The 13,138-nt window shown below is 52.6% G+C and overlaps 1 protein-coding gene across 1 annotated transcript in view; it reads right to left on the reverse strand.

Annotated features, from left to right (window-relative positions):
- Window positions 1–6,723, reverse strand: part of RAD18 (RAD18, E3 ubiquitin protein ligase) — a 37,472-nt gene extending 30,749 nt beyond the window's left edge. The window contains exons 1-4 of the mRNA XM_026052636.1: window positions 6,661–6,723; window positions 6,428–6,509; window positions 5,326–5,387; window positions 3,951–4,021 (exon numbers count right to left, since the gene is read on the reverse strand). Of these exons, the coding sequence (XP_025908421.1) occupies window positions 3,951–4,021; window positions 5,326–5,387; window positions 6,428–6,509; window positions 6,661–6,723 (278 nt within the window). The remainder of the gene's footprint in view (window positions 1–3,950; window positions 4,022–5,325; window positions 5,388–6,427; window positions 6,510–6,660) is intronic.
- Between the last annotated feature and the right edge of the window lie 6,415 nt (window positions 6,724–13,138).

The raw sequence follows: 13,138 nt of genomic DNA on the forward strand, positions 1-13,138 counted from the left end.
CAGGAGGGCAGGGTTTCGGCCTGCCCTCAGGCACAACGAGCCACATGAGCTGCCGGCAGCCCTGGGCGCCCCCAGGCTGCACCCAGGCTCCCTCCTCCGCAGCCACGGCAGGACGAGCACAAGTACTAGCTGCCCCCTTCAGCTCTGCCGTCCCTTGGCAACCTGCATGCACTTCTCTTACCCTCTCATCACCTGTCAAGCTCTCCAAACACGCAGCGCCTGCCCAGCTGGTCTATTAGCTTAGTGCTTGGCTTGCTACAGTTCCCAGAACCGCTGCTGCCAAGCCCRTGCCTGCTGCACGGCCAGAAAGTCTAGCAAGAAAGGAGAAGCAGCTGTGAAAAAGTCCTACCTTGTACAAGCTCAGACAAACCCAAACAGCTTACAAAAAAATGGAGACTTGAATAAAAATTAAAGCACTAACAATTATGAATGGATAAAATGTGTGTCCACGTGCTAACGGGGMGGGGAGATCTGCCCTCCACTGCTTTTTGGAGCAGGTAGCAGTGGGAGGAGGAGTGAGAACAAGGCCAGCTTTGGGGGCCGCTGGAGACCCGAGGGGCTCCTCGCCAGGGCCACGCTGTGTCCCACGTGTCCCTCTGGGCCTCCGCCCCGGGCATCCCGTGGCAGCGGGACCAGCAGGACGGGGCTGACGCTCCAAGCAGACAGTGGGAAAGGCAGTGCCAAGCGYAGGAGGCAGGGCCCTCCTCGCACCGCTCCCTACAACGGCACGGGATGTCTCTCAAGAACAGCCACCGATCTGCTAACACTGCAAAATCCCTCTTCTTCCAAGTCCTAAGACACCAGCTTCTTCAAGCACCGGGTATCTTCAATACTTTCAATACCATTTTACTGCTCCCTGGTTATTGATGCCCTGAGGCTTTCCTGCTTTGATGGCACTGCCATTCCCTCCATCCGTGCTGGGAAAGCACACAGCACTGGAGCAGCCCCGGCATTTGCTCCAGTGCTGCCCTTCCCTCCTTCGAGCCCCCAAACCATACAGTTTTCTARTACATGACAACACGATCTGACCTCGGCACTCAACTATGCACCCAGCACACACGAGACACCCCATGAGAACATGRGAGACTTGTTTTAAGGTCTAACAAATGCAGCAAGCTGAGAAGCTGGTATTTAACCAGCACATTAAAGTGCAGCACACATCTGGAAAAAATAGCTCTAATAAAAACTTATAAATATATGCAGAAAGTTCTTAAAGAGTTCGGCATGTCTCTGTGAGCCCTGCCAATTGCACTAGTTCATAAGGGTTTCTTGGTGAATAAACACAGCAATTGGCTCAGCACACATTTTGCTGGGCTATACTCAAGCAGATCCAGGGGCTTGAGCTAGAGTTTGATTTCACTGGATTACAGGAAGAAACTGATAGTTGTCAGTAGCAAGTTATATTAGTCCCAAGACACCCTGAATTTCTACAGTACAAACAACCGCAATTAAGTGTGGCAGGAAAACTATGTTTTCTTCCCTACTCATGCCTAGATAAGGACTGGAAGTTTTCAAGGAGGTTAATTCCACGACGGACACAAACAGAGTCTAGCTACTGTTGTCGTAGGATCCACTTCGTGGGAGACTGAAGAGCTGAGGGACTGGGAGCAGCAGCAGTGCCCTCGTGCACACAGGTCGCACCGTGCGCCCCGCTTGCTGTTTACACGAGGCTCCCGTCCCGGCGAGCACTGACCATCTCCCCGCGCGCGGCCGCGGCACCCACGACGCGCACAACAGCACCCAGCTCCACCGCAGGAAAACGCTGCGTGTTCTCCAGCTGCACCCGGCCGGGCCGGTCCCGACGCTCTGCGGCAGCCCGGGCACTTGTGCTTTGCAGTAGTTTCTAAAGCAAAGCAGGTAGATGCCTTTTATTCCCCAAATGCTTAGGCAAATGTCCTGTAATGACGGGTAAACCTCCGACCCGGGGAAGGGCTCTTCTGGAGGCCAGACCTCCAGGCCATCATCCCCCTTCAAATGCAACCAGATAATGTTTGTACAAATGCAGATGAAGTACTGAATTTTGCATTGAGAAAGTTTATCTTCCTGTAACAATTATCTCAGGAAGATGCAAGTTATTTCTCACATTAGAGGACTGAGACTTGTGAAGAGATTTTCTGCAGAGATTTGATTTTGGAACAGGCGCCATGGAAAGAACTCTAGGACATGCCCACGTTAGTCTGTTGGCCACAGCACAAACACACRTTAAACCTGTTCCTGCCGCTTTGGTGGGAAAATGCAGAAAATGCTGGGAGGGATTGGGAAGGGAGGGCAGCCGGGCGGGTGCCCCGGGCGCTGGCGGCTCCGCTCGGCTTCGCGATGACACCTAGCGGCACCGGCCGGGCAGCGGGCGGTCACCAACAGCACCGAGACGGGTATTCCAGGACTGCTGCCCTGGGCATGACCTCCTCCAAACTGAGGAGCCTTCCTCTTTCTCTCTTTTTCCTCTTTTTGTCCTTAGCGGATACCTAAGTCACAAAGACATTTCCAAAGCTGCTCAAACATTTACCAAGTTCACACAGGACGTTACAGCTTTGGGTTTATCGATCTAGATCTATCTTGAGAAATTGATTGAACTCCAAGTCACAAGAGGAAAGATTAAACCATTGGTAAGATTTATACTGGTCCATTAAAGTAGTCAAAAATATTACATTTCAGGATTCCATATCCTAATGAATCCAAGTCAGCAGTACTTGTCCCCTAAAACATTAAATAGCAAAGACAGTGCAAGCTAAAATATTGGAATTGCAYGATTTCAATTCTTCAAATAAAATCAATTAAATCTAGCAGTAGGCTTACAAAAGATTAGATCTTCATCACAGAGATATGCTGTCAAAAGACAAAGCCATAAAATGAACTAGTCTTTCTAYCTGTTAGGAAGCCAAGAATTTCATTGATTTCAGGCACCAAGCTCATTTTAGAAAAAAATGATAATAGTGTATTTGTCTCCCACAACCATAAAAAACTAGCAAATCACAGAGCCACTTCTAATCAAAAGTAAGCAAACCATTAGTACAAGAAATCTCTTATAACTACTGCCACAAGCATTTATCAAGTTATGCTTATTTTATTACGCCTACCTTTAAAAGGATGGAAAGATTAAAAAATGAATCAAAACCAAACACAAAAAGTAGAAGGAAGCCAGGTGGAAACACAATACTCTATTACAGGTCCCTCAATAACAACATTTTTTGCCATGCAATGAGTTTACCAAGAGACCTCCCTTGCAAGTTGACCATTATCACTACATCAAATACTTTTGTTCAGACAGTTCCCTCTGCATATGCAGGAAGGATCTTAGAAGAGCACCTTTATTAACATCAATTTCCCTGTAGAAGATGATACCCAAGACATCTCCTTGAYTTCCTGTCTGCTGACAGGGACTGTAACTGAAGTGGTAACTAACCAGAAGCAACTCGCTGTCCTGCAAAGTAAAATCAGGCTGCACAAACTCTACGTGTCACCCTAAAAAGGACAGCAACCTTTTGCTGAAAACTGTAATATGTTAAACAGGAGTGCAAACATTCATCCTTTCACTTGTTTAGCACCTGCTAAAACCAACTAGATTATCAAAAGCTTTTCTAGAAGAAACTGTTACTGCAGCAGATTTGGCAATTTGTGCTTCCTACAAAGTCAACGACTGACTCTTTTTTCATATATTATATATAATATGATATTCCATGCACCCTACAGTTAACAAAGAATTGTGACATTCAGGCTTCAGCAAGTAAACTGTCTTCATAAAATCTTTTTCTTTTTTAATTAAAATACAGATGGCAGAGTCAATATCTTTTGTCTTCACTAAGATTGAGCCTGAATTTTTAGCAAAAAAAAAACAAAAATAATTACACACAAAATACAAATTAATACAAAATACAAATTAATACAAGTTACATCACACCCTCCTTTCTAACTGTCAAACCAGATACAGTGTTCATAAAAGCATACAATACCTTGCAGAATTAAAGCTTTCGACTAGTTCATCTAATGTCCGGTTATTTTTCAGGTCAGACTCCGAGACAGCCTATATTTAAAAAAAAAAAAAAAGTCAAACTCAGCAAACCACTAAATAGAAGATGTTTGTTTCTTGCATGTATATTTCAACCTCCAGCACCCTCAGCTGAATGAAGATGCATAAAGTTTAAGCATTTTTTCCTCAAAAAGTGTCACACTAAAACATCTGCTTGCTGACTCTTAGGTAATAGATAAAGCATAAAGCTAAAGCTACAAAATCCAGTATTCTTGTTCTCTAACATCTTGTTTTTTATAGCCAACTACAAACTATTTTGAAAGTCAAAGCAAGAATACTATGAACATGGCAAGAAGTTTAAGCTACAAGAAATGAAAGCCCACAAAGGGAATGTTGTCTTYTGAATACTCATGGAATAAGGACATGAACACAGCCTCACATAGCCTCAGTGATTCTGTTGGCAGCATTCCTGATGGTTTTCTTTCTCAGTGATTATCTTCGCGCATCCTTTGCCACCCCAAAGCTTTTATTACTCTTGCTCCATTCTTACTTCATCAATCCCTGGGCTTTGAGAAAGTGTACTCTCCAGAGATGTACTCTGAGAAGTCCCTAGTTTTAAMCATTGTCAAACAGATCTGTTTTCTGGTCTTTAAAATCTACTCTGATTCATGCTTTAGAAAAAGGGAAGAAAATGAGTTCTATTTTGCCATTACTCGTAACTACCATCCACTGTTTTTTAGAGCCTACCATTTTCAGAATTTCAATCAAATCCAACTGGCTTACCATGAAAAGCGAGATCAGAACCTAGGATAAGCTGCTTTCTGCACTCCTTGGTCAGAAAAGGCCTTTGAGTCAGATCACAGTAACCAGYGACCTGCAGAGCAGGTCAAACCTGCCACTAGAACGGTCCAAATGGAATATGTTTAACCTAATTTTTATAGCAAACACTTTTTTCCCCTGCTGTGCGACCTACTTCTTTACAGCTAGAGAGCTGTGTAACTGTAACTACTACATATCCAGGAATCTCCAGACACTGCTGAAGATCCCTCGAAAGATGGAGGGTAACAAACCTACTGCTAACAGGCTTGAATGCATTTAAGTTACTAGGAGCTATTAGAAGCAGCTAAGAAAAAAAATAATATTTGATCCTCCATCATCTTCCGCTTATGGAAATAGAACTGTAGCTTTTTAATTGTAAAAGCATCAACATTGGTGCAAACAGACATCGTTTCCCCCACTGAAAGGACAAGTGTTCAGATGTGATGAAAATTAATTATTTAGCAGAGTGCAAAGGGAAAATGACCYGAGATTTACTAGAAAAAAGCAACAAACCATCATGGAACAAACAGGTCACTTACCACACAACAGGTTGGGCACTGAGTTTTGTAGGACAAAAACTTTCGTATACAAAGGGAACAATCTGGAAGAACGAAAGATAGCATTTTCCAAAGGCTTTCTTCCAAATGCACCTTAACACAACACGTTAGTGTATTTTTTCTTTCTGCTATAATGGAATATATGGAAATGGTAATATATGGAAATCATTACATGATAGACACACATTGTGTAGTGACAACGTATTAAAGTTAATCCASATGATACGTGCTCGTATCATCACCAGAACGGAGGTTGCACCAGCCCCTCATCCCAGAGGCCGTTGGTGACGTCTCGCAGAGAGTCAGGACATTTGCTGACCAAGCTGCGGAGCGGTTGGCGAGGGACGTTAAGGATCAGTAGCCTCTGCATTACACTCCAGTCAATAATAAATGGCCAAGTTATCTCTTGTCTGTAAAACCAAAGGTGCAGGTTTACAAAGTCATCCTCCAGGGGCTCTCTGTCACACAGATGAGGTGCAAGGGGCCGTTCTCCAGCCCTGTGTCTTCTGGAAAAGGCACACGAGGCAGATCTGAGTGTTCACAACACCGCACACGCCTGCAGCCTTCCCCCTGCCCTCATCTGTTAACTGAATGAGCCATAAGGGCAGGATTCTCTACTAGCCCAGGCATCCSCATTCTCCTTGGAGTAAATGGGATGGGAGAAACTTAATGAAGTACAACCTTAATTACAAACTCCACAAAGCCACAGCATAGCGTGAAAAATGAATTCATTATCCTTTAGCGACTTGTCACAAATGACTGCCCGGACTCCTAGTCTAGGGCAATTCAGAAGTCTTATTATCTTTATTAAGACATTCAAAAGTCTTATTTTCCTTAAGACTTGCTTGCAAGCAGCTGAGCCAGCGCAGATGTTTTATGGGCTCACGGATCAAGCCTAGCATTAAGCGCGGGACAGCAGGCAGCGCTTCACGAAGGGAGGGCAGCAGCGGCCGGGCGCCGCGAGCGCGGCCGGGCCGGGCCGGGCCGGGCCGGGCAGGGCAGGGCAGGGCAGGGCAGGGCAGGGCCCCGCGGAGCGGCGAGCGCGGCCCGGCCGCACCCGGCGCCGCCGCGAGCCGCTACTCACAGTTGTGCGAGCACTGCGGGATCATCATGGCGATGTGGAAGTAGTCGAAGCAGATGCCGCAGCGCAGCAGGTCCTCCACGGCCTGCTGGGGGGCACAGAGCGGCTGAGCGGCGCTGCGCGGGACCGCGCGCCCCGGGCTCCCCTGCGCGCCCCACGGCATTTTGGCGGGCCCCGCCGCCGCCGCCATGTCACCCTCCCGCCGCCGCCGCCGCCGCCCGCCCGCCCGCACGCACCTTCAGAGGAGCCAGGGCGGGCGGCCACGGCGGCTCGGACGGCAGCAGCGCCGCGGCGGCCATGGCGGCAGGACGCGGCCCGGCCCAACCCGGTGTCGAGGGCGGCGCGGCCGCCGGTCACTCCGAATCCCCCGCGCGCCGCTCCGCGCCCCGGGGCGTCCGCGCGCTTCCGCCGCCGCGCGGGACGCTGGGAGCTGTAGTCCGCGGGGGCGGGGCGGCCCGCGGCACGGCCGGCCGCGCGCGGGACGCTGGGAGCTGTAGTCCGCCGCCGCTCCGCGCAGGCGCAGTAGCGCGCGGGCGCGGCCGTTGCGGACCGTTAACGGCCGCCGGCCTGCGGAGAGCGCCGCGCTCAGCGCCCCGTGCATGGGAGCCGTGTTCAGTGCCGCAGCTCTYGTTCCTTTCCCATTTCCTGATGGTTTCAGTGTCCTTCCCGCCCTGGCACGGCCAAACCCATCACCATTGCCTTTGCTCCACAGAGCCGCTGGGGCAGAGGCTCCGTGGGGTCTGCTTGGCCACCGCCACTGTGCTGGCTGTCATCGGGAAGGGACCAAGAATAACGTTTGCAGCCGCACTGTGGCCAGAGGCGAGGTGTTCTGGCTGGAAATGAAGGCTGGGCACAATGGTCAYGAGATGAGTGCCCTGCGCGCGGCGCCCTGTGCAGCGGGTGTGCGGACAGCAGGCTGCGGAGCCCGACGGGCGTGTTAGAAAACATAGCGCGTTCAGAAACACCCTTCAGCAGGGAAACTGTCCCTGCGTCCCCCCATCGCAGCGTCCCCGTCCCGCACTGCTGAGAAGCAAGTGCCTGTGCCAGTCRTTGGAGTCGCGCAGCGGTTCTGCAGCTCGACCGCCAGAACAGGGTCATTTAGAGAGCCGCCAAGGCGCCGTGTCCCCTGGTGCAGGGTGTCACCTCGCTGCGTGCTCCGTGTCCCCGTGAACGGCAGCGTCTGCCCTGGCAACAGCCCGCAGTGACGGGTTGCCATGACAACGTGCACCATCCCCGTCACGCCTGTCACCACGAGGCCAGGAGCGGCGGCCACACAGCGGCATCGCAAAACCCTGCCTGTAAGTACGGAAAGCAGCGCGTGGGCGAGAACAACAGCAAGGGGCCGGAGCGGCGGCCGTGGCTGCGCCTGCTGATGCGCTTGCGCACAGTCAGACCGGTCCGCAAGTTTGGGGAACTTCAGGCATTGCCCTAAGCAACATGGGAYAAAACACCTGAGTGTGTCTAGGTCTCAAATTCCTCGGGCGTTTTGAGCTCTGGAAAATGCTCTCCATAGAGTAGCAAATTAAAAATGTGATAAATTTAACAACACAGCACAGCGGTATCTGCACTTTCTCAACTCTACTTCCTTTTGAACTTAAAATGTGATTTTACTGGAATTTTGCTACGTATCTCAATGTGATGCTGTTGCTGGTGTGATTAATAGCTGTGTTGGAAAATGTGTGCATTTGTTGCCAGAGTCTGCATTTCTCCTGTACATAGCAATTATGTCAACATGTTTTTCTGCACAGAAAACTTCTGCCTCAACACACTTCCTTGGGCCTGTGCCACCGTCCTGCTGTCTTCCTGCCGTGCCTAATCATTAGTGTTTATCATCTCCTTTAAGTTAGCATGGAAACACACTGGCATTTCAGTAGCAGGTTACACTAAATATGGCTTGATGAAAGGAATGACTTTATCTTGGAAACAGTCACACTCGAGTATTTACAGTCTTTTAGAAAGGGCCATGGAAGGGCTGCCCTCTCCTTGCTGTTTCTAACAAACATTTGCAAAGCTGGGCAGAGTGCAGAAGATGAAATGCAGCTTCTCATTGTGCCTGCAGTTTCAGTGGACTCGCTCCTGATTGACTCTAGTCTGATCTGGTAGCATGAAGTCACGCTCCATCAACTGGCACTCAATAATTCTATTTATTATTGTGTGCATGACGGGGGTGGTCAGAACAAATTATCATAATCGTCTCTGCTGGCCTTAGGCATTTTGAATCTCTGAATTTATATCTCTGAATAGAACTAAGTACTCCCTGAGAACTGCTAAAAATACATTGGGTTTACAGGATAATTTCATTATAGTTTAGGTGCCCATTCCTAACATCTTTGGGAATCCATTTCTGCCTTCCCTGAGCTGTGCGAGTGCCATAGATCAGTTTCCTATATCCTGCTCCCATTTTCTGTTCCTCGCCTGCCCTCAGGCGCTCTCATTGCGGTTCCACATACCCTGTGAGAGAAGCCCGCTTTCCAGCCCTCCAAAACTGTGACTTAAATTAAAACACCAGCAGGTTCCCAGCTGGGCGCTTCTGTAAGCTCGCCGCCCTGTGCCGTTAGCAGAGAGGGATTTTCGGAGGCGGTTTGTAACGAACCGGGGAGGTTGACACAAAGCAAATCTTCAAAAACTACTTACTGTTATGAACCCTTTGAGACAAAGGCAATATGTAAGTGTAGTTCTGTAGAGCTCCAGGCTGCACAGGCACAACAGTTATTTACGAAGCACTTGTTTCCATCACATTCCAGCTTCAGTGCTTCTTGCTGAACTAGTTTCTCTTGGTACTCGGATGAGCCAAGAGCTTGTGCTCAGCTGCCTTTAATAGATAGTTCTTAAAATGCAATATTCCAATAGGCCTTGCCTGCTGTACAGATGTGTCACTTGACATACTTCGTATTAGAAATACAAATGCGCCATGGAAATAAATTTTGGGGGCAAGAGCACAGAGATTGGATGGAAATCTGTAGAAGAACAGACTGTACTTAAAAAAGAAATCCCCCAAAGCATAGAACATTTTGCATTGTCTGTTCCTAAGTACTCTCAGAGATTCCTTAACATTTAAAGCCGTGGAAAGTTTCTCCTCATGTCAGTCCCAACTAGAGAGGATAAGAGTCCGAATACCAGGAGTTAGATTCTCAGAAACATTTAGCATTGACCTAGCTCTGCCCTCATGCTAAAGTTGGCAGTGATTTATTGATTTCCGAATGACAGAGTTTGGCCTGATGTTGACCATTATGGGAAAAAAGCAAGTCCCGCCGCAGAGCAGCGGCCCTGGAGACGGAGCCGCACGTCAGCCCCTCGGCAAGCGCCCCTCTGCGCGGCGGCCTCTCGCAGCACTGCTCCGCAGGCAGCTTTTCCCACTGCTGCACAGGAAGGCTGGCCTATTTCTAGCCTCACTGTCTAATTCTGAAGAAGTGTCTACAACTTGTGCCAAATTTCTCTTTTTTTTTTCCTGAGCAGAAAGAGTTAGCAGCAGCAGGAAAGTGAAACATCCTTTCTGCTTTGCTGCCTTTTACTTTGAGTGGCAACCTGAAATGGTTCATTGCAAATCACAGGCGCAGCCAGTGAACACTCGCCAACCTGTTTCCCCTCCCGCGCCTTGCAGGGAGCAGCAGTGCTGGGCAGGTTTCTCGCTGCTGCTCCGAGGACATCGCTGCAGAGGCAGGATGCACCAGTGGGAATATCCTGGCGGGATGCGGCTCCGCAGGGAGGCCCGCCAGGGTCCGAGGGCTCTCACGACACGTACGTGGCCGCAGCCTTTGGCTTGCAGCAAAGCGCTCACCCGCCAGCTTGTGTTCCATGTAGCCAGTGCACGTTTTCGTGGAGACAGCCTGTAATAAAGAGCATGTAATAAATAGCAGTGCACAGTGACGATGCGCCTGCACTGCTGTAAAACACCTGCTCAGTGCTTTTAATTTAAAGAAAGCAAATGCAAATGAAATCAGTGCAAATGCGTGAGTGGCAGTGCAGCAGGGCCGGTGTCTGCGTAGCCCTTGTCCCARTTCCCTTGTTCCCTGAATCACGTCCCGTGAGCGGGCGCCCACGGGGCGGCGCAGCTGTGCGGGGCGCTGCGTGCAGGGATCACTGCGCCGGGCCGCGCCATCCCGCTGCAATCCGCAGGGATCACTGTGCCGGGCCGCGCCATCCTGCTGCGATCCGCAGGGATTGCTCCGAGGGGCTGCCCAGGCTCCCCTTCCCMGCAGGACGCGGGTGCCGTGCGGGTCTGTTGCCCCCTCGGGGCCGTAGTGCGAAGGGCCCAGGMGGCCACGGCACCCTGGCGGCTGCCCCCGAGCCCAGCGCGCAGCCGGTCGCGCAGGGCACCGCGGGCAGCGCTGGGCTGCACGGCGCCTCGCGCTGCAGGTCGGGCCCCAGCGCCGCGAGCGCCGCCCGAGCGCGCAGGGCGCCGGGGGCAGCGCCTTGCGTGGCCACGGCGGCTCCGGCGGCTCCCGCAGCCTGCGCGGGCCGGCCCGGCATGGGGAGCGCAGCTCCTGGGATCCCCGCGCAGGGGCTGCCCAGGAAGCCGGGACACTCGCGGGGGCACCACGGCGGCACAGGCCGCATTCAGGAGGAACAGGACCACGCGGAGCATCCRTGCAACCCAGGCCAGCGCGAGGAGGTGCCACGAGCTGGGCAGGGCTCTGCGTGGCCCTGCAGCGTGCAGGGACCAGCCTCTCGGCTGCCCCGCTCCCCGACATGACCCAGACCCCTCCGCAGCCGTCCCCAGGGCGCCCTTGTGCCGGGCCCCTTCCTCCCCATACTCCCGGTGTCCCCCCTTGTCCCGATCCCCCCTGCGTCACCACTGGCACGGAACGGTGCAAAYGCACAGGGAGGGAGCCGGGCGCTCCCCCAGCCCCGCACTGAAACAAGACCAACCAGACAGGCATTTTTGAGAAAAGTTAAGCTGTTTTATTCAAGGGGATGAGTCCACATCCGACCGGTGGTTCATGTACACGGCCTCACCAGCAAACATGAAAGCGCGCTCGGACGCGCCGGCCGAGCGGCAGTTAACGGAGGGGACAGAGACGACACCCAGGGAGGACGACAATCACAGGGAGGGCRGGCGGAGGCGGCTCCGCACGCGGGTGCCTGCGCACGCTGCCACCCCGCACGCCCCGACACTGCCAGTTAAACAGCACAGGCCGGCAGGTACAGAAAGCAGCTCTCGGGGCCCGCGGGGGACGTGTGCGGGTGCACCAGCCTGCACGGCACAGGGCAGCGGGCGCCACCGCTTTGAAGTCAGCACCATCCAACACTGCTGGCTGGGTGCGAGCGGCTCCTCGGGTCACCGTGAGAGCAGGCGGAGCACGAGGGTCCCTGGGCAGCGGCAGCGCCGGGAGCAGCCCCAGCCGGGTCGCGGGCCGGGGGCTCCTGCGGGAGCCCCCCCGGGAGGTCTGCGCTCACTCTGCACAGCAGAGAACCGACCCTGCGGGCCGCACCGCCCAGCGCCTCCACGGACACGAGGGGAGAGCCAGGCAGCCACCTCCTCTATGGGGATGCTCGTTACAGGAGAGCCACATGGCCGCCTCCTCCATGGACATGGACACGAGGGGAGAGCCACACGGCCACCTCCTCCATGGACACGTCCGTGACGGGAGAGCCACATGGCCACCTCCTCCACCACCAGGACACGTCCATGAGGACAGAGCTGCTCCCAGGGGTCGGGTGGGACGCAGGAGAATGGCCCGGCAGGACAGGTGCTCCCAGCGCTTTCCTAAAACAACTGCTAGATTTTCACAGTCTAAGTGACAGCCCCTGTGAAGCCCCTGGAGCTACAGTCCAGGGCTCGAGAGGCGTCAGCGATCAGGGTAACGTTACTCACAGAGCATGAGCAGCTTCCAGTTCTAGTACTCCTACAACGTAAGTGGTTAAATTCTGTGTCAAGTTAAATTACAGAAAAATACATTTTTCCCCTTAAATTTACAGTAGTTAAAACTACAATTGGAGTTCCATATTAGAAAGGGCTAGTTTATTCTTCAACAAAACGTCCAGGTTTTATTTCATTTWAAAAAAAACTAAAAGGTACTTTAAGAGCAAAGGCCCGTGGCAGAGCAGAGCTTTGCACGGCACCGTAGCACGCGCCACTCCTAGCACGTTCCTCCAAGCRTTTGTTCTGGTGCTCAAAAAGGCACTTAAAGATAAGAAAACAACTGCATTAAAACCCCAACGGAACAAAACAAAGAAAAACGAAAGGCAATAATTTAACAGAAAGACACTGGATTTTGTACCGTATCTTTGAAYGTAGGGAGAAAAATAAAAAGCAGCTAGTGAGCACGGGCGTCGGGAGCCCCCGCGGGTGCGCAGGGCAGGGCTGCCCCGGCCCGCGACGGGGCTGCCCCGGCAAGGGGGGACACGGGCAGCCAGCAGCGCGCGCACGGGCCGGCTGCCGACGGGCAGGGCAGGGCCCCGCGCGGGCAGCGCGCTGGGATTTTTGTCTTTTTTTTTTTGTCTTTTTTTGTCTTTTCTTTCTTTAACACTGAGCTATCTACTAAGTGCAAGGGTTGGTGCATGCTCTGGGCCTTCCTCTGCCCAGGCCTACGCAGTGAGCGGGTCCAGCGCCAGGGCCAGCAGGGCGCCCGACAGCAGGGCGGGAAGGGGAGCGCGGGGAGGCCGCGCGGGGCCGGGACGCATGGGGCTGCTCGGGGCCGTCCCACCACGGCTCCGACTGCGGGCCTGGCCCCGGCCACGCGAGGGGCAGAGGGAGAGGCAGGAGCGGCCGCG

This window comes from Nothoprocta perdicaria, unplaced genomic scaffold (assembly GCF_003342845.1).
Source record: "Nothoprocta perdicaria isolate Ctin4 unplaced genomic scaffold, notPer1 scaffold_9, whole genome shotgun sequence".
Classification (NCBI taxonomy): domain Eukaryota; kingdom Metazoa; phylum Chordata; class Aves; order Tinamiformes; family Tinamidae; genus Nothoprocta; species Nothoprocta perdicaria.